Source organism: Daphnia magna, linkage group LG5 (genome assembly GCF_020631705.1).
Source record: "Daphnia magna isolate NIES linkage group LG5, ASM2063170v1.1, whole genome shotgun sequence".
Lineage (NCBI taxonomy): Eukaryota > Metazoa > Arthropoda > Branchiopoda > Diplostraca > Daphniidae > Daphnia > Daphnia magna.
Genome location: NC_059186.1, coordinates 7,684,753 through 7,705,125, shown reverse-complemented (window position 1 = coordinate 7,705,125; position 20,373 = coordinate 7,684,753). Strand labels below are relative to the sequence as shown.

General features: G+C 41.0%; 4 protein-coding genes and 2 long non-coding RNA genes across 14 annotated transcripts; 4 read left to right on the top strand and 2 right to left on the bottom strand.

The window, feature by feature from the left end:
- The first annotated feature begins 195 nt into the window (after window positions 1–195).
- Window positions 196–2,301, top strand: LOC123472673. Its single transcript, XM_045174591.1, has 4 exons — window positions 196–354; window positions 555–922; window positions 1,106–1,475; window positions 1,538–2,301. The coding sequence occupies exons 2-4, from the start codon at window positions 573–575 to the stop codon at window positions 1,667–1,669; spliced, it is 852 nt and encodes a 283-aa protein (XP_045030526.1). The 5' UTR covers window positions 196–354; window positions 555–572; the 3' UTR covers window positions 1,670–2,301.
- LOC116922863 (tubulin alpha-8 chain) lies at window positions 2,241–7,411 on the top strand. 3 transcript variants are annotated; one of them, XM_045174588.1, is made up of 13 exons: window positions 2,241–2,379; window positions 2,473–2,751; window positions 2,890–3,815; window positions 4,328–4,388; window positions 4,469–4,489; window positions 4,612–4,644; window positions 4,746–4,868; window positions 4,975–5,276; window positions 5,367–5,606; window positions 5,683–5,826; window positions 5,913–6,056; window positions 6,157–6,320; window positions 7,007–7,411. In XM_045174588.1, the coding sequence occupies exons 3-13, from the start codon at window positions 3,813–3,815 to the stop codon at window positions 7,140–7,142; spliced, it is 1,371 nt and encodes a 456-aa protein (XP_045030523.1). In that variant the 5' UTR covers window positions 2,241–2,379; window positions 2,473–2,751; window positions 2,890–3,812; the 3' UTR covers window positions 7,143–7,411. The 3 variants fall into 3 exon arrangements, with proteins under 3 accessions (XP_045030523.1, XP_045030525.1, XP_045030524.1); XM_045174590.1 differs by having other exon boundaries at window positions 2,473–3,516; window positions 3,604–3,815; XM_045174589.1 differs by having other exon boundaries at window positions 2,473–3,516; window positions 3,574–3,815.
- A 4,328-nt stretch (window positions 7,412–11,739) lies between these two features.
- LOC116922848 (dual specificity protein phosphatase 9) lies at window positions 11,740–16,951 on the top strand. Its single transcript, XM_045174586.1, has 5 exons — window positions 11,740–12,594; window positions 14,335–14,879; window positions 14,952–15,087; window positions 15,472–15,548; window positions 15,675–16,951. Exons 1-5 carry the CDS (start codon window positions 12,150–12,152, stop codon window positions 16,143–16,145), a joined length of 1,674 nt encoding a protein of 557 aa, XP_045030521.1. The 5' UTR covers window positions 11,740–12,149; the 3' UTR covers window positions 16,146–16,951.
- Window positions 13,545–14,081, bottom strand: LOC116923126. Its single transcript, XR_004394376.2, has 2 exons — window positions 13,788–14,081; window positions 13,545–13,715 (listed from the first exon to the last, which is right to left on the bottom strand). It is a non-coding gene; the product is annotated as an uncharacterized LOC116923126 (long non-coding RNA).
- Window positions 16,952–16,978: 27 nt separating the features above from the next.
- LOC116923016 (ADP-ribosylation factor-like protein 8B-A) lies at window positions 16,979–18,255 on the bottom strand. Its single transcript, XM_032929541.2, has 4 exons — window positions 17,997–18,255; window positions 17,774–17,928; window positions 17,549–17,710; window positions 16,979–17,478 (listed from the first exon to the last, which is right to left on the bottom strand). The coding sequence occupies exons 1-4, from the start codon at window positions 18,117–18,119 to the stop codon at window positions 17,355–17,357; spliced, it is 564 nt and encodes a 187-aa protein (XP_032785432.1). The 5' UTR covers window positions 18,120–18,255; the 3' UTR covers window positions 16,979–17,354.
- Window positions 18,256–18,340: 85 nt separating this feature from the next.
- LOC123472671 lies at window positions 18,341–19,831 on the top strand. 7 transcript variants are annotated; one of them, XR_006647143.1, is made up of 4 exons: window positions 18,341–18,818; window positions 18,939–19,313; window positions 19,371–19,515; window positions 19,590–19,831. It is a non-coding gene; the product is annotated as an uncharacterized LOC123472671 (long non-coding RNA). The 7 variants fall into 7 exon arrangements; XR_006647141.1 differs by having other exon boundaries at window positions 18,341–18,868; XR_006647140.1 differs by having other exon boundaries at window positions 18,341–18,873.
- The last annotated feature ends 542 nt before the right edge of the window (window positions 19,832–20,373 follow it).

Here is a 20,373-nt window from a genome sequence, read left to right as displayed (position 1 = left end):
ATCGTAAATTTTCGTATTACTTGACGTTTAGCGATGTTTTAAGTCAATTGTAAATAATGGATTTACATCAGTGGTCCATGAAAGAGGCCAAGTTGATCTGCAATATTTACACAACTTTTTGTTTACTTTGTTTTAGGGCATTAACAGACCGTTAGATGGCTCTTACTAATGCTAATTTTCTCACGTAAGCACGCAACAGACACGTGTCTACAAAGCGGACACGGCGCGAGTCACATACGCACGGCACACTGCATTGGTACAATCTGTCAACAAAGCCAAAACTATAAACAATCGCGTTGTTTCCCGCAAGATTATGCGAGCAAAAAATTTTAATTTTTGGAATGGATTCTTGAGGTAAATTCAGTACTGTAATAGCCAAAGCAAATTATTGGGTTGTTTCTGAGGGTCCGGAAATAGCTTTAGTGAAATTTTTATGTTTCAGCCCGACGTGCCCAGCCTTGTTTTGAATGGCCTACTTTTTTTGCTTTTGTCTGATCGTGGCTTAACAATGCCGGCACAACAGTAAACTGTTTTTCTTTTTGTTTTTCGTCTAGTTGTTGAAATACGTAACCATGGATAAGCCAGGTGGTTTGTGCCGTTGTTCTAAAAGCAAGAGCAAGTGTGTGGCCTGTAAACCTGGGCAGGTCCTTGATCTCGACGCAGCCCTGCTTGAGCTTGATGCCCTCAACGGGGCAACAAATAAGCAAGAAAACAACCAGAAAACTAGGAGACATAATGAACCTAAAATTTGCTTTGAGCAAAGTCCACCTATGTGGATCAATAACCCTACCTCAATTAGTTCTAATAATGTTGTGCCTGCATTTCCGCTAAGAGTGGATACAGAGTACGTGAAAGATCCACCTCAACAACCACCAAACTCTCCTGTATCACCTCAGTTGCCTTATGAGCAATTCAGGATTAGGTAATCAAGTTTCTGTGCTTTCTTTTTGTAGAGAAATTTCCACGAGACAAAAGATGATCTGTTAATGTAAGCGTTTTAAGTTAGCAGGTGTTTTCAGAAAAATATCTAGACACTTGAGACAGAGTCTCAGGAATAAACATCTTACTTTCAATTGATTGACCTGTTTTTTTTTGCTTGTAACAGGGAAGATCCTCTACCTCTGAGATGTGAATGGGATAACCGAGTGGGAGGCCGCCGGATTAGCATGAAAGGCAGACAGCGCATGCTTTCAGGACCAGATAGTAGCAGTAGCCAGCACAACGACCGGTACTCTGAGCGAATGAGAGATCGAAACAGTTGGCGACCCTATCGTATCCCTCGACCCAAGCTGTTAAACATGGGCCATTGTTCCAGAATACGGACCATCAGTGCTTACTTGCAGGAAGAATCCGATGTTAGATTACCCCCTATCATAGATACTAGTCCGGTTGCGGCGACAAGCGAGCCGAGAATGAGAGACATGAGCGACGCTCTGCGGTGCATGGCCATTGGGGAGGGCTTTTCCAAAGCTTTAGTAAGTTGTGTTTTGCTTAAATTTAAATATTGTTATTTGTTAATCACAATCTTCACGGACAGGATCATTCTGAATGTAATATGAATTTTCCACGTTCACGTTCAGCGGAGAACCTGGAACGCCGAGTGATGGATGTGGCGGCCACCACTCTAGATGTCGTCTCAGAGAAAATCGAAAAGCTTCATGTCAATTAAAGTGGTAGCCTATCTTTTCGTCCAAACCAGCCGCCCTAAAAATCTCTGTATTTTTATTTAATTTTGTTTTTCTTCCTCCATTCTCTTGTTTCGGCATCTGCTGCTCAAAGTGATTTTGCTAGGAAATAATCTTCTTTTTTTTTTTTTGGTTTTCAAAAACTGCCACACAAAAAAAAAAAAAAAGGAAAAACAACAAAATATTGCCATTTAAATCTAACAACATCGACCTTTTTCTCTTCGAAAAGTTACCTGAATTTTTTTCTTGCAAAAGAATAACGGGAGGCGTAACAAGTATTTCTGCTGGCTTTATTGTCAAACGTGATTACGTGGCTAATGTGTACCAGCGAACATGTGCATTCCATTCATCATTTCTATTTTTTTTTATTTTTTTTGGGTTAATGGAAGCTCATTCTTTGCTCACATAATCGGCGCCATTTTCTTTCCTTTTTTCTTTTCCCCTTCAAAATTGCTTCACTCTTTTCTCACCCCCTAAAAAAAGAGAGAAGCCATTTAACATTGTGGGGGCAGGGGGAAAAGATGTGACGAAGCAAACGCCGTCTTTCAATCGATCCCCTTTCCTTGTAAAAGAATTGTGGGAATGACGTAATACAGTTTCGACATGTTTCCTCTTACTAATGCCGTTTGCTGCGCATATCTTCTTCCTATATCCACCCACAGATGCGTCCGTTCTACTCGTGTCCAAATAACAGGTGATTTACAGTATCAAATGTTCAATTTTCTTTGACGTCTACTACGCGTTGCCGAAATCAACTGGATTTTTTTGTCTTTCTTTTTTTTTTTAGGTGAGAACGAGCAAACGTGATAGTGGACCATCACGCCCAGGTCCTTGGTGGTTTTTCGGCACTTGTTGTCCTTGGAAGAAAAGAAAAAAAAAAAACATTCTTTTTTCTTTTTCTTCTTCTCTTTTTCTGTCCTTTCTGGAAACATTTTTTTTTTCCAGTTCAGCTCTTTTCCAGCCCGCATTCACGTACCGACGCCGGGGCCACTGAGCTTATTTCGTTTTCTCTGTGGGTTACGCTCCAATGGTCGAGCGGAAATTCAGCGTCGTCGCATTCGTGCCGGTCAGACATGCATGTTTTTTTTATGTTGTTGTCTTCTCGTCCTTTCGTTCTCTATTCTTTCCCTTAAAAAACAAAAAATACCTAAAATAATTATCTTCAATCTTGATAGATTTAAACCGTTTTTTTTTATTTCCACAGGATTTCAATGTTTTAGAAAAACGTACACGACGTTGGATCAATTTTTTTTTCGTTAGTGACCGAAGAGAATGTCGTGCAGTCTCGTTAATGGTGTACAGGTTTTTACCCGTGGGGCTCGTGAAAAAAACCAAAAAAAAACAAAACAACCGTACTATTAACTAAACCAAGGTGAAAGCGAAACACACAAAACAAGAGAGTCTCGATGAACAACAGTTGCACCTGTCTGGCCATCGGTTCCGGTTGGATATCACCTTGTTGTGTAGCAGGCAGAAGCAAAAGGCAGTCGGGATAAAGTCAAATGAGACACTGGACATTCCTGTATTTCAAATGTTGGGAAGTTATGAAAATCTTCTTGTTCTTCTTCTTCTTCTTCTTCTTCCCATTTTTCGTCGTTCTTGCCAGTCGATGGCAGCGATAACTGAATTTTCTTAAAGGTATAAAGCTAAAAGAAGAAGAAGAAAAGGAAAACCCGAAAGAGGCCAGCAGACATTACGAATGAGGTGGGGGTGGAGTGCTGGTGTATATAATTTTCGGACGTGTTGCCCGCTGGAGGATGACGGAGGCTATAAACTCGATGGCGTCCGTTGGCCGGTAGCTCCAGTTGCGCTTTAGCAGTCACCTGTACCGGTAAGACTTCTTCCGAGCTCACGAAGAAGAGAAAGACATTTTTTGTTTGTTTGAAAGGTACACTTCCTTATTAACATCTTCTATCAGCCACCAGTACCTGCCTGGTCCAGCCTTCGTCTTCAGAGTGAAGTGGTCGTGCGACGAAAGAGGTCCAGCGCAACTAGCCATTGTCCTAACGGGCTGCCCTCTCGAATCGTGCGCATTCGTTCGTCTCTCTGCTAACTTTTTAATTTGCTATTTAACTAACTAACCCCCATCCCCCTCCACCCCCAAAAAAAAAAAGAAAATCAATCAAAATGGTAAGTAATTTTTTGTTTAAATTAACTTAATAATTTAATTTTTTTTTTTAAATATATTTTAGTTCAGATAATAACGGCATATTTTACCGAGGTAATTTGCGTTTCGGGGTGATGGGAAGGTTTAAAAAAAAAAAAATCATAATTTCTTTAGACCTCAAAGACTCGATTTACGCTTGACCGATCAGACTTAACATTATTTCCAAAGTTTTCTGTTCATTTTCACACGTGGAATGGGTTTTTTTTTTCTGTTCTTTTCTTTTCTTTTGGTTAGAAAAGAATAGATAAAAAGGAAGGGTGGGATATTGAGCTTCACGCTTCCACGAAGATTGGGAGGGGGGGGTGGTTGGTAAGACGCACCACCACCTGTCCTCAATGGTTGGAAATTACATGCGTTTTTATTGGGCTTTTTACTCTAGCGTTGAAATTAATTTTGTGTGTGTGTGTGTGTGTGTTAAAATTGAATTATTTTGTGTTAACCAATTAATGACCTTGTTTTCTTTTTCAACACGCAGCGCGAAGTGATTTCCATCCATGTTGGCCAGGCCGGCGTCCAAATGGGCAACTCTTGCTGGGGTAAACTAAATCTTTAAAATCTTAAATTTTTTAAATTAACTATTTAATGATTTGATTGACATTTTCTTTTCTTTTTTCAGAACTGTATTGCCTGGAACACGGTGAGTGACGGAATTTCCGGTGCCCGTGTTAATATTTCCAATATATTTCTTTTGTTTAATATGAAAAAAATCCAATTGTGCTGTGATTTTACCATCTTTACATAATTTAATTGATCTAATAGGAATACGGCCCGATGGCATCCTCTCCGAGACACGTAAGTTTTTTTTCTTTTGTTTTTTTTTCCCCTCTTTCTTTTGTGTGTGTGTGTGTATTTTGCTGTGGAATTGCTGCATTCAACAATAAAATCTAAATTAGGTCCACCTCAAGCGAGCGGCGGAAGTAATTCGCCCAGCACGTTTGGAACGTTTTTCAGCGAGACGGCCAGCAATAAACAAGTGCCCAGAGCGCTTTTCGTCGATTTGGAACCGTCCGTCGTTGGTGAGTATCATCAAAGATGGCCGTCCAACGCCATTCTTTTATTTGTCTTTATTTTGATTTCAAAAAAGAAGAATAACAAACTAAACATTTTCTTACTTCAATGAAGATACGGTTCGCACGGGTACCTACCGTCAGCTGTTCCATCCGGATCAATTGATAACGGGCAAAGAAGATGCAGCTAACAATTACGCCCGAGGTCATTACACGGTCGGTCGAGAGATTGCCGATGTTGTGTCGGATCGCATCCGCCGATTGGTCGAGAACTGCGTCGGCCTTCAGGGCTTTTTAGTCTTTCACTCGTTCGGAGGCGGATCTGGATCGGGATTCACCTCGTTGCTCATGGAACGCCTATCGGTCGACTATGGAAAGAAGAGCAAACTCCAGTTTTGCGTCTATCCTGCGCCCCAGGTTTGTTTTGATTTCGATTTGACAATTTTTTTTTTTTTTTGGGATTTTTGATTTGGTATGTTTTAAAAACACATTTTATGACGATGAAAGGTGTCGACGGCCGTCGTGGAACCTTACAATTCCATTTTGACGACGCACACAACGCTGGAACACTCCGATTGCGCTTTTATGGTGGATAACGAAGCCATTTACGACATTTGCCGTCGTAATTTGTCCATCGAACGGCCCACCTACACCAATTTGAACCGTTTGATTGGACAAATCGTTTCGTCCATTACGGCTTCGCTGCGTTTCGAAGGTGCTCTCAACGTCGATCTGACTGAATTCCAGGTTATTTTTTTAATTTTTTTTTATTTTTTTTTTATTTTTCAATTTCAAATAAAAACTTTATTTTCGGAATTTGCAGACCAATTTGGTGCCTTATCCGAGAATTCATTTCCCATTGGTCACTTACGCCCCTATGCTCTCGGCCGAGAAAGCCTATCACGAACAATTGAGCGTGGCTGAAATCACGTCCGCTTGTTTTGAACCCAACAACCAGATGGTCAAGGTAAAATGTTGCCTCTCTTCTTTAACTAAATTTTTTTTTTTTTTTGTTTTTTTATCGATTTCTTTTGTTTTTTATCTTTCAAACAGTGCGACCCGCGTAAAGGAAAATACATGGCCGTGTGTTTGCTGTACCGCGGCGATGTCGTACCCAAAGACGTCAATGGAGCCATCGCATCCATGAAGAGCAAGCGAACGATCCAGTTCGTCGACTGGTGTCCTACTGGTTTCAAAGTACCGTCCCTCTCTTTTTTCAATGAGAAAAACTGCATGTAGCGACCAACATTGTCATATTTCCGCATCTAATTCATTCGTTATTAATAACAAAACAAAGGTGGGCATCAACTATCAAGCGCCAACCATCGTTCCCGGCGGCGATTTGGCCGCTATGCAGCGCTCCGTTTGCATGATATCCAACACCACTGCCATTGTGGAGGCCTGGGGCCGTCTCAATCACAAATTCGATTTACTCTACACAAAGCGAGCTTTCGTTCATTGGTAAACCACATCTTTGTTGTTTGCTCTTGTTTTTCTCGATCGTTTTTGCTCTATTTTTTAGATCTGCATACAAAAGAGGCAAGTCTCTTTTGCATGCAGTTGTCCGGCTATAACGAAGACGCAACAATAACGTAGAGAGAGACATCGTTCTACCTGATTTGATGACGTTTTTTGTTTATTTTTTTCATTTTTTCCTGCGTCACGAGAGCGTCCAAGTGTCGATCAAATTCAAACATCTATAAAAAGCGTTGTCGACATCTGCAAATAGATCGCTATCACCGGGTTGGATTTTTGCATGCGGAACATCTCCGTGGCGACGATGACGTACTCTTTCATTACATCCAGCCCAAAATAGTCGCAAATTTCACGATCCACTCGGTGAACGTGTGTCTGCTTTCCCACAAACACATGTTTTATTTGTCGTACACGTTTGAATGGCCGCCTCCGAGTTGGGCCGGTATTGACGTCAGACGGATGTTAACTGGGTTGCCCAGCTCTTAAAAAAAACAAATATGTCGGATGTGACTTGCTAGAGTTTCTGAATGAGCAAAGAGGCTTGCACGAGTTCTCACGCCCGCCTAATCTCTTTTTTAAAAACAACGTAGTTATTTACATGTTAGCTGATTGAATATTCATCATTTAAAAAAACAAAAAATTATGTTTGATCTGTTGTTGTTTTTTTTCAGGTACGTGGGCGAAGGTATGGAAGAAGGTGAATTCTCTGAAGCTCGCGAGGATTTAGCCGCGCTCGAAAAAGATTACGAAGAAGTCGCTATGGAGGACATGTCCGATTCGGATGGCGTCATCGGCGATGAATATTAAAAAAAATGTGCTCCTATTATTTTTTTTTTAATTTTAAATTTTTTTTTTTTGCTTTTCTTTCTTGTGTGTGTCTCTTATTTGTTTATTTTTCAAAAAAAAAAAAGAAGAAAGAAATGGATGGCCTACTTCTATCCCCCCCCTCCCCTCCTTTTTATTGGATAGATTTGTTTGTTTGTTTTTTTCTTAATCTTTTAATTATTACATTTCTTGGCTTGATCGTGTACTGGTTCATCATTAAACAAAAGATTTTTTGTCTTTTTTTGCCTGTGTGTCGACAATGACGTCATTGCTTATTTTAGTTCCTCATGAGACAACTCCTACACGGTATCATCGTGATCGATTTGTGACGTCACCATCCTAATGGAATTCTTTTTCTTCTTTTTTTCTTTCTTCTTCTTGCCGCTCGTCAATCCAATCAATACTTCCGGTGGCCTAATAACCAATCCAATTTCCCATCCGAAAACTGGTTCTATCGTTTTTTTTTTTTGTTTTGGTTGGCAGGCTTTATCGATTCTTTTTCTTCTTCTTCTTCTAAAGGGCACGTTCATTTAATGACTTGGCACACATATATAGGTCTTCGTTCTTATGTCATCTCCATAACAAAGGAAAACTAGCCTCCCCCGCACCACTCCCGAACGATTTTTGCGTACGTGTGTGGTGTGTGCCTTATTCTGTAGGGGTCTTATAACAAGATGTTGCCATGGTAACGAAAGCTGGATCCCGTTCGATCGACGCCCACGCCACCAACTATAAAAAAGGGAATAAACCTTTTTTTTTTTTTTTATTTTTGAAATAATAATAATCTACTAAGTTCTTCTCATTAAATGCGAATGTGGCCAATGTTGGACAAAGTTGTACTAGTACCAAAGTCCGTTGAGAATCGGACGTCGATCAAACGTGTAGGCCGGATATTGAAACAAGAACTTGGGTTGTTTCCGCCATGGCCAACCCGAACGTAAGAAACCGTTGGAAGATTTTTATGATTCATTCTTCTTTTTCTTTTTCTTTTTTTATATATATATATCTTCCCAGCCCCGCTTTTCATTGAGCCGCGGGATAGTGGAGGGCCCTCATTCACAAAGATATATACCTCCCCTTCCTTCCCCTATGGGAAAACGGAGAGGGAATGGATTTTCATTCATCCTTCTCCATTCTTTGCTGGCCCGACCCAATTTCATTCACAAACGCCGCCCAGCGGTTATGTATATATATTTTTTTTTTTCACAAAACATTGCCAAATAGATAAAAAAGCTGGAAGAAAAGCAGACCAAAAGAGAGAGAGGGGAAGTAAAATAAATAATCTAAACGGAAGTGAAATAGGCTTTTTCCTGTGTATCTTAGGCAACCGCCATTTCTTCTCCACCCAACCCCCCCAAAAACCTCGTTCTAACCGACACACTCTTTTTTTTTTTCCTTTTTTTTTTCGGGAGGCATCGTGTCCATCCTACGCTCCAGGGGGATGTATATACAGCACGGTATTAAAAAAAAAAAAAAAAAAAGAGAGCCATTTCTATGTAGGGAGATCTATTTAGAGTTTGTTGCCAACGACCGGAACCGGAAACGGGAAGGCGTGGCGTTGTATTTATATCCGCTTTTTGTTGAAAACTTTGCGTGGTCTTGAGAACGCAATACATGTTTGAATGGCTGGAGCAGCAAGCCGTTGGGGCAAGAACAACAGCGGATGTCTTCCGAGTTCCATACCGACGCCCACACACACACACATGTCTCATATCCTTCTGTGTGTTGTGTTTTTTTTTTTTCTTATACTAATTTAAATAGGCGTATGTGATGTTTTCCTAACTTTTTGAGAGAAAACAAAAACAAAATGTAATTCCGTTCTCCCAACTGACGCATTTCGTCTACGTGATTTCCAACATTCACGAGGTCATCTGTTGTTTTGTTTTTTTTGTTTTTTTCCTTGTTTTGTTGTTGTTGTTGTTGAGAACAATTTCAAACAAAACTGTTATCGATCGTTACAAAACACACACGCACACGTCATGGACTGGAAATTTATATCTTCTATGCCACTCACGTTTCGTTCAACTAAAACAGATTGCCTTCCATCACGGACGTCCGTCCTCCCTAAACTGCGTGTACAGTTAATCCATTCATTGCTAAGTTTATTCTCTAAATTCGGCCTTCGTTTTCCTATAGTTTGATTGCTATAGTAGCGTTCTAATAATGCCAATATAGTCCAATTAAAATACAAGAAATAAAAAAACGTGAATTGAACATTTCACGAAGCAAATGGAGGGGGGTACATGGTCCAAATTTACAAACTATCGATTGTCTTGTGTCCAATCATCATTCGGGCCGTGTCTTTTGTTTTGTTTCATGTATCAAAAAATGACGCATCGAATACAAAAAAAAGGGCCCACGCATCTTTCATTTTGATATGGTGAGACTATCATTGATTTATTCCCCCCTTTTTTCACTGTTGTTTTATTTATATGTTACGTATATTACGTTTTTTTTTGTTGAATGAAAATATAAAAGTCCGTGAATGAATTGAAAGGGAAGGGTTGGGTGTTGATGCGCGCTCACCCTTCCTCCCCATTCGTCCAAAACGGGCGTGGGCAGCCTTGATGGCGGGATTGATCAATGAAATTGCAGCCACCGCACGGCGCTTCGAGCGTTTCTCTCTCTCACACACACACACACACACGTTCACGCGAAACGCACGCCGAAGAAAAACGGGATAAAGGAACTTCGGGGACGCTGTGGCCCCTCCCCTTCTGCCAAGGTCATCAGGCGTGAATCAAACATGGCCGCCACGAGAACTGCGGGAGCTTCTCTCTCTGCCTCAAAAGAAAAAAGAAAAAGGTATATATTGATCGACGACACACCAAAGGGAAGCCAACAGCAGTGCGGGACTTGAACTTAAACGGATCCCGCCCGCCATTCAGACACAACATAGACTTTCTATTCCATTCCCATCTTTTTTTTTTTTTCTTTTTTATTTGTTTGTCAAAATCCCTACTGTCCCACCTACACACAGACACACGCGCGACGCGGAGCTATACAGCAAATATATATATATATACAGTATATGTATTCCGAAACTCTTAATCCAACGAGCGGATGGAAGGCAATGGGAGAATGCGTGGGAAGAGCGGAGGGCGGTAAGAGGCGGAATTGAGCGCGGGGTCTTTAGCCGGATGATGACAAGCGTTGACGACGTTCGTCAATCATTTGATTCATGGCGAAGACACGAACAAAAACACACACACAAACTGCATAACACCGTGAAAATGGTGTTTTCCGAGGCCATTGTTATACATTTGCCAAAAAACCAAAATTCAGACGTGCGTTCGAGATTTTGTTTTTCATTGGCAAATGTGGTGCATAAAAAATTCGTGAAATGAGGGAACAAATTAGAAAAAAAAGAACGGAATAATTTTTTTTTAAAATGTGTTTATGTGTAAAGCACGAAAATAAAAAAATAAATACGCAAAAATGAAAGCGCGGGAAAACGGGGTGGAGCATTTTCGGGAATAAAATACGCATGAATGTTCGAACGGTGGGTGGGAGACCGGAAGTGGACTATTGATCCAGTCTGCGCACACGCACCTTGACACGCAAGGTCATTTACCAATCACTCCTCTAACGTGTCACGTTCATTCGTAAGACAGAAATCATATTATATATTCATTTTTTATTTATCCCATCTTTTACTCTTTCAATTCAGCAAACGTTTGCTTTCGAATTGAAAACAAAAAAAGGGAAGAAAAATGGACGCAACTTCCTGTGTGTTGTTAACCATCCCTACGTACCCGATATGGTCATGTCGAAACGAGAAGAAAAACCCCAAATTTCTTTCATTTTTTCAATTGATTTATTTTGTGTTGGTCGGAGGACACGGCCCAGGTGTATACATTACGGGCCATACACAAGGCGCCCCCGTCTTGTCCGGCAGTGAAAGAATGGGCGCCAGGTTGGCGACTGGGCGCCGCCGCACGTCCTCACCTTGGGCTCTCTCTCTCTCTCTCTCTATACTCCCGGGCCAGTTTTCTCTCCCGTCACGAAGACGACTAGAAGAGAGGCTGAATTTGCATATCATTCCAATCATACCAAACATCCTGTTCGTGGCCTCCATTCATCGCTTTGCTACCCAATCTTTTCGTTGTTGTTATTTGTCGCTGGGTTAACTCGTTTCAACAACAACAAAAAAACAACAACAAAAAAAATTCTCCGAGTGAATGAGAACAACTGAAGCCCCGCCCGATTCGGAACGACGGGAGAAAAAAACAAAACAACATCCAAATGAAAGAAAATACGTTGGAAAAAAGTCTAAAGAAGAAAAAGAAAAGGAAACATTGTGTGTTCCGATCTCGGTGATTGCGAGAAAAAAAAGAACATTAGACAGTGCTGCCATCTTATCAAGGTTCTCTTTCATTCTACGGCCTTTCCTGCCCCTCCAGAGTCTACTGTTTCCATCTCTTTTGGCCCACCCATCGCTTATGAGGACCCCCCCTCCCTCCCCTATCACCCGAATTTCGCCTCTTATCCAAGCCACGCCGCCCACCGGACGAACACTAGCGCCACCGCTACTGAAAGCCCGGACTAAAAAGGCTTTTCACCCAGAGGCTACAGAGTGTAGAGAGTCAATCGCAGTGCAGCTCTGACGAAGAACGGACGCTTTCCTTTTATTTTATTCTTTTTTTTTTTTGAGTGGGACGAAAAAGATATCCCAAAACAACAAAAAAAAAAAAACACCATTTATTGTTAGTGTTTCTCTCGCCAGTGTGTGTGTGTGTATACAATCTAAAAAACACCCTTCGTTTTGTTTGTTATTTCAGTGTGTGTGTGTGTGTGTCGTCAAAACGCCCGTTCAGATTTGTTCATTCCCCCCTTCCCAAGCAAACTGGAACTTGAAAGAAGAAACAGAAAATCATTTTCCTGTGCTTGTGTGTGTGTGTGTGTGTGGATTTTACATCTGGAAGCATAAACAAAACACAAAAAAAAACGGAAGAAAAAGAATCAAAAAAAACCCAAACAACATTTGTGATGGTGAAAATGCCGGCCATGTCTGAAATGGCAGATTGCGGTGACGGAGTGATTAGCGCCGATGGGTTGTGGGCCCAACTTCGCGACGCAACAGCTAATCCATCGGCGTCTGTCGAAGCCGACGTGTTAACATTGCTGGACTGTCGTTCGGCGGCCGATTTCGGCGAATGCCACATCCGCCGAGCCGTTCACTTGTCCCTGCCGTCCATCATGTTGAGACGGCTGGCCGGAGGCAAAGTCACCATCAGCTCCGTTCTCAAATCGTCCAACAATCACGCGACGGACGGCTCCAAAACGCGATCCTTCCTGCCCACCGCTTCCGCTGGCGGATCGGCCAACAACAAGAAACAACACACGTTCGTCTTGTGCGGAGGAGTCGGTGACATTGTCTCCGTTCTACGCAAATCGCTCATTCAGGACGGCTGTCCAGTCGTTTGTCTTCAAGGTGACATATTTTTTTTGTATGTTTTTTCGTTTTTTTAATGGAGAAGGAAACAAAATGAATCGAGACAGTTTCAATGGCGGAACCCATTTTGTTTTTTGTTTTGTTATCGGCTGGTGTAGACTTTCGACCCGCGCCATTTTGTTTCGACGGAAGTTTCGTTTTTTTTTTTTGCCTTTTCCCGCCTTTCTGATATGACGGATGCATCGATAACTAGTCGTGGAAAATCGGCACAAAATGGCGCCGTTGTGGGAAAAGAAAAACAAAACATGGGCGTACAACATCCGGTGAAAACATGTACTATCTTTCATCGCCAATTTTATTTTTTTTATTTTTACCCCACTTCCCATCAAACAATGCCGCATTAAAAATTAAAAAAGAAAAACGTAATCCGCAAGTTTCACCGGAAATCTTGGGGTTTAAACAAAACAAAAAATCCTCCATTTTTTTTTTTTAAAGATAAGGATGAAACAGATGGCCCTCGGGACGTCCTTAAAACACACGGCAGGGAGTTAAGGTTTTTTTTTTTTGACAGCCCAAGGGGGAGAGACCGACTTCCGGTGGATCTCTCATACACACACACACACTTTTTCCATGGGTCTCTCTCTTTCGAAATCGTGATTTAGACGAGAGAGAGAGAGAAATGAACACGAATCCTTGAAACGCGACTGAAAACTCATTACTTACCATTTAAAACAAAACTAAAAGGAAGTTGGGTGTATAGAATATTAAAAAAAACAAACAAACAAACAAAATCTGACCTCGTTTTCTCAACTGAATCGAAACTCACTGGTCTGCAAATAAAAACAAAACAGAAAAAAAAAAAACGGTGACGAAACTGTTGCATTTCCGCCGTCTGCTCCCCATCCCTTCCTCCCAAAATCCATTCAACTTACAGCACACGAGGCGTGCGGTTCGCGAACCGTTTACGATCCGCAAACTACCCCAAAGCCTTTTTGAGTTCTCGATCCTTTTGTGTGTGTATTTTATCACAACAACAACAAAAAAAAAAGAGGAGGGGGGAGGAGTTCGTAGTCTGAATGGCGCCCAAAACAAGTCCCTTCCTTTTTTCTTTCTCCCTTCAAGCTCTTACGCGGTGTGGCACATTTGATGGCGTTCAAGGACTTGAAGAAAAATAAAAAAAACGTGAACGATTGTTCATTGAAAAAGATTTGAGAGTTGAAAAATGGAGGCACCATTTTATTTATTTTTTTTTTTCCTTTTGAGAAGGGAAAAGAAAATTTCAAAGAACAGGCGTGCGTAGCGGGGGATATTTCCTTCCATCGTCCTCGTTGGGTGTGGAGGGGGGAAGTTGAAGAAGAAGAATCTTGGCTTTTGTCAAGACTACGCGCGCTTTCTAAAATAAAAGCATTTTCCCCTATACGTAGACGGAGAGCGAGAGAGAGAGAGAGAGAAAGACCCCTAACCTCATTTTGACGCAGCGCCATCTTGTTTAATTTCCATTTTCAAAACAATGATTTTTTTGTTGTTGGGGAAACTCACGACCTTCTTATCGTTAGCAATTGGCTTTTTTCCATTTTTTGAAGAAAAAAAAAAAACAGAACAAAAACAACGTCAAGTTAATTGATGTTGACTATTGAGCATTTTAGCCGAGTAGTGACGTTAACCACCAACAGATGGCTTTTCATAGATCGAAAGTAAATCAAACAAAAGGACGCGCGATCGTTTACGAAACAAAAGAATGAAAATGCTAATTAGATTGATTTATTATTCATTCATTAGGAGGTGTGGAAGAATTCCGGAACAAATACCCAGAATGGTGCGTGACGCGGGAATCGGAGACGGCCAACCCGAGTGAAGTCCTTCCCAACTTGCGCATCGGAGGTGAAGGCTTGAGGTCGACGGCGGGTGTCGTCCGCCCACTGAGTCTGAACAATCGACGACCGGGCTCGCTCGGATCGCGGTCCGCCTCCGATTCGGAAGAAGAACGGCCCGATTCGTCCTTGGAGTCTGGCGAGATTCGCGTCGATGACGAGAACGGAATGCTGGTCGGACCACCGGAGTTCGGTTCCGGCTTCAGCTTGGGTTTGAGCGTTGGACTTCGACTCGGCCTCGAATCTGAGCCGCTTCCGCCGCTGCTGCTGGACAACGTCGCCCTCGATTCGGCCGACATTGGATTGACGGGACAATTGGGAGGCATGATCCCCATCAATGATATGGATCCGTTGGCCGATCCAGGTTTCCCCGTCGAGATCCTTCCTCACCTGTTTCTGGGCAACGCCCAAAATTCCCGCGATTGTGACGCCCTTGATAAACATCGCATTCGCGTAAGTTTTCATAAATGAGAGGCACACGTGCGAAGAAAATTAATTTTTATTTTTCATGTTCATAAAAAATAGTACGTGGTCAATGTGACACCCAATTTGCCCAACGTTTTCGAGGATTCCGGAACGATCCAGTACTTGCAAATTCCTATCACGGATCATTGGAGTCAAAATCTGGCCAGTTTCTTCCCTTCCGCCATTGGCTTCATTGGTAATTACAGTCCCGTATTTTTCATTTATTTTCTCCCCTTCTCCTAATGGCGACTGAGCTTGTCATTGATTTTCTTATTTCACTGAACAAGTGTCAGAAATGAAATGTCAGAGAGGAGAGGAAAAAAAAATCGATAAGCATTGCCATGTTTACATCCGTGCAGCTGCATAAGCGTATGCGAAAAAGAGCGACAGGATTTCTGCTTCCTGCTCAGCTGCCGTTGTCATGGCAACAAGTTTTTTTGTTTTTTTCTCCCTTTAAATTTTTTTTTCCCCGTCCTTTATCTTTTGTGAATCGATATTTCCATCAAAGTACACAAGGTCGTGCGCGTGCTCCGAGGAGAGATTTATCATCGTCTTTAATTTTGATTTGCTTTTCCATTAGATGGAGCTCGAGAGCGGCAGGAAGGCGTTCTAGTCCACTGCCTGGCCGGAATTTCTCGCTCCGTCACCATCACAGTGGTGAGTTGACAGATAAACAACTCGTTTGGGAATCGTTCCAACAATAATTGTTTTTTTAACTTTGCTCTCCCCCCACTTTTTTTTTTTCTCTCTTTCTTCTCCCTGGAAAAAAAAAAAAAAATCTAGGCTTATTTGATGTACAAAATGTCGATGAGTTTGAACGACGCGTATGACTTTGTGCGCCGGAAAAAGTCCAACATTTCGCCCAACTTCAACTTTATGGGCCAGCTGCTGGATTTCGAGCGACAGCTCAATCCGCCAAGTCCTCAACGTTGTACGTGCCATCTGTCGGCCAGCGACAGCAATAAGCCGGAAGATCACGCCCTGATCCCGTTCACGCGGCTCTCGATCGAGGAGCCGGACGACGAGGAAGAGCTACCCTTGTCAGCCGATGCCAACATGGGGATCGATTCCGGTCTTCCCTCCTCCGTTTCCATGTCACCGTGTTCGACGGAATCATCCGTCGCTTCCTCACCAGCCGTAATCCATTCGTCCCCATCCGGTGGCAGTGGAAACGTCAAGCGCTTGCGCACGCTCGTTTGCCGTTGCCAAGCGTCTCTCTCCCAGTGCCATTTTACTACCCCGACCACTTTGTAAATTTAAAAAACAAACAAACACAAATTTTACCACAACACACACAAACACACACATCCAAACATGATCACACAAAACACGCAAAAATCATCGATGGTAAAAACCACACACACAAACGTGTTTTGATCCGATTCGGTGCATTTTTAAAATCCTTCTCTTGACCACACAATTTAAAAAATTCCTTTTTTATTTCCCATAACACGCGTGTCAGTAATAAGCCATCTGTTGGCGTTCAGCATGTCCAGTCCAGAATTTTTTATTTTTTTTTTTAAGGAAGAACGGATTCTCTCCAATGGTCGGATGGGTTTGGCGTGCCTTTATTTTTGCCCCCTTAATTGTTCCGTCAGAGACGTAAAGTCTTATGTTCTCTGTTTTTAACAAATTTCAACCTAGTTTATAATTTGTACCTTTTTTACAAACACATACAATCCAAACATACGTTCTCCGTTCACATCAGGGACGTCGAATCCTTTTGTTGGTTTTTTTTTTTTTCAATCAACTTACACACGCGTCTAGAGTTCTGATAATTGTCAATCTATTCGTGGCTCAAAACCTCCTCCCAGTTCCCCGGACCTCACTTTTAAATCCCCTTTTTATGAATTCAATCCAGCTTCGTTAATTTTTTTTTTTCAGGTGCCAAAAAAAGTAAAAATAAATAGTATCAAAGAAAAAATTATTTTTTTCCCCTCACCTCTGCGATGTTTTTGTCTTTTACCCCACCCCAGAAATGTTGATGTACCCTGTCAAATATGATAACCCTACAAATTGTGCACGTTCCATGGTGTATAATATATCGATTTTCTATTCAACCACTAAAAATCAAAAGCATTATAGCAGACCTTTTAAATTTTCTTTAATCTACCGAAAAGGCGAAAAAATGGATACAGTGCGACATTGATAAATCTGAGAGGGAAAAAAAATTTAAAAAAGAGGAATTAGGTGTGGAGTACGACAAAATGTATCATAATAATCAAGAAACGACGTGTTTCCGTCGAAAAAGAGAATCAGCAGTTAATTGCGACCGGTTGTTCGGGCTTTCACAGACAAAGCAGAGCTCCATTTGGAAGAAAATAAAAGAAAAAAATAATAATAACACAAAAGAGTCGGATTCGCACAAGAGGATTTGATCTTGTACTGAGTTGGCTGCATTTGATATGACTGACCAATTATCGCTCTTGCTCTTTCTTGTCTTTTTCTTTTAGCCTCAAAATATTAGCGGGTACCGCCCGACTTGGAATGTGTGATCAGCCACTGTAGTGTGATGTCAATGTTGCCCTTCTCCTTGCATGAGATTGAATAGCAGCAGATCTCTCTATCCTGGATGGCTGACAGATTCCTGTGAAAAGACACCACATATAGTTCCACGTTCACTTACAGATTACATAAATTTTTGTATTTCTACTCACATTCTCTCAATCAGTCCATTTTCATCCAATGCATTGGGTAAATCTCTCTTATTGCCTAGCACTAAAACAGGAATGCCTGCTAGCTGCGGTTTATCCAGCAAATGGTGTAGTTCATTTCGGGAAGCTTCAATTTTGTCGTGATCAGCTGCATCAACCATATACCTATAATAATTAAAAAAAAAGCTTAATTCAGCTACAAAATTCTTACAATCAAACACTGCTTACACAATTGCATTAACACCTCTGCAATATCTTTCCCACATAGATCTGAACCGAGGTTGGCCTCCAATGTCCCATAATTTGATAGTGACATTTCCTTTAGTAATCTTCCTCATATTGAACCCAACAGTAGGTATCATGTCTTCACTAAATTGTCCAGACTTTTAAGAGACATGGGATGTTTTAATTGTGCTAGAATAACAAGAATGATTCATCAAAGATGAGATACCGCGATAACGTTGACGAATGTCGTTTTGCCTGAATATTGTAGTCCGACCAATGTTAGTTCCATTTCCTCTTTCCAAAATAGACTTTTAAACCAGTCAAGGATTCGGTTGACTAAGGCAAACATTTCTGATCCCTAGAAGAAATTAAATATTTGGCCAAAAACCGGGAGAGACAGATACAGTTATTACTAAAACACAGCGACCGACTAGTGATCACTTCGCAAACAGATGATGAGACTTGACAAATAGGTTGAATGTTGGTTTGCGTTTGAGAACGATCGCTAGATGTCATTGTTAACAGCCCACAGACGAAATTGTGACAATTTTTGTCTATTTATAGACCATGATTTTTGGATCCTTACGCAAGGTTTCTTAAATTACGATTGTACTTATCATAGTTGATTATGGTTAAATAGGTCCTTTTATATAACCTAAATCTTGCACCCTGCGATTTAATGTATAGTTCTGTTTAAATGACTCTGGTTGTTGGTTGTTGCGAAGTTCCCAGTAGCCGAAAGGTTTTTTCAATAAATACTATGTGCAGTGCTAAGACCATTTAGACCTTGGGTTGCGACAATTGTGGTTGTAAAGGAGAACCTGGTTGGATTCTTGCGAATTGGGAGGATTCCACGACCCAAGTTTTAATTTTCCACTTTTCGAAAAGGGGATTTTTTTAAGCTGAGAAAAAAATCATATGGTTCTCTAGAAGAGATAACACATAACAGCACTGTCAGTCTGTCACATTTCCACCTTGTAAAGAGACATGTTTAGGTGTCTGGAAGCTAATGAAATCAGATTCAAGTTTGCTGCTTAATTATTTACATGTAACACTTAATTTTTTAAAGATGGATTTTCATTATACATCACTTGGATAGTACAGTATATTTGCACATTATTTCTTCCTTTTTTTATTTTGCTGTGATACAATGCTATGAGTTCTTCAGGTTATGGCCTCTATCAACAGCCTTACAGTTTGTGCTTTATAAATATGTTAACTCCTGAGATGACATTCTAATTGAAAGTCTTGGAAATTTCTGTGCTTTGTGCTAGTCTGCACAATGCTGGTTTTCTTGCTTCTTCCTGCTTCTTGGATCAAGGAACATTGGATATCTGATTCTAATCAAGTGTCATTGAAAAGATTGTACTTGTATAAAGATGTTTAAGGTATTTGTCATAATCATATTAGAAAAGTAACTTATTTGGTATCCTTATATCAGCAGGCAATCATAGGATTCTAAAAGTTGGTGGATGGTACATTTGTTTCTCAGTGTTCCAAGAACATATATTTCAGTTCCTTGCATCATACTTTCACAACTTAGGTGATTTACCTATTAAAGGTTTCATGATGTAGCTATGATTATAAAACATTTTTACAGGATGGACAATTCCCGTCTGCCGATATGACGAGGCTGAACATCACACAATTCTAGTGACTTAAAACACACCAAAAAGCATTGTGTTAGTATTTCTTGTTGAGCCTTATAGAAAACGGAAATTTGATATGCAAGTTGAGTTTCCCATGTATTATTACATTTTACAGAAACTTCGTTTTCAAACTTGTTTTACATTTACATCCATGTTTTTCTGTTCAACAGGAAAGAAATCCTATCATACTCGCCAGGAACATGCCTAGCAGACGCACAAATTTCCCATAGGATTAATAATTGATCGTGAAATATTGTTGAATCTTGGGGTTGGCAACAAAAATGACTTTACGAAAGCTTCTATCGGAAATCCCCTAGAATTTTATAAGTTTCGAAGCAAGACTTTTTACACTAAGTTGTGTGTTGAAAACATTTCCGCGTTTGAACTTGAATAAACTTGAATCTTCATTCAATTAGTGAAACTGAAGGTTGGCGGAGATATAGGCCCGGTCGAAATAGGCCCCGACGAAATAGGCCCGGCAAATAGGCCCGGACGAAATAGGCCCCTACGAAATAGGCCCACTTTAAAAATATTTTTAAAGTGGGCCTATTTCTCCGTCAAAGTGGGCCTATTTCTCCCAATTATTTCTAAGTTCCATTAGGTACTCTGAAATATTTTCATAGAAAAATTCGACCTACTCTACATGAGCGAGAAGGCGGAATAATCTGCGAGAGATCCGCCACCGTATATATTCATTGCCGTAGCTCAAACCACGATGAGTGATTTCACACATTGCCGTTTCGTTTTCACATGTTAGGCAGCTGATTCCCGTCTTTATTTTTTGATAAACGTATTCCCCTTGATCTTAACTGTAAAACTCATTTGTTCAAACGTCGTTTTCACTTATTAACTATCGCTAATTTAAAAAAATGAACAAATTTCCGTGTTTTCTTCGCCATTTATTTGTTCCGTAGCTCGATCCCCCCTTCAGCGGCTCAGCCTTGAACGCGTCTC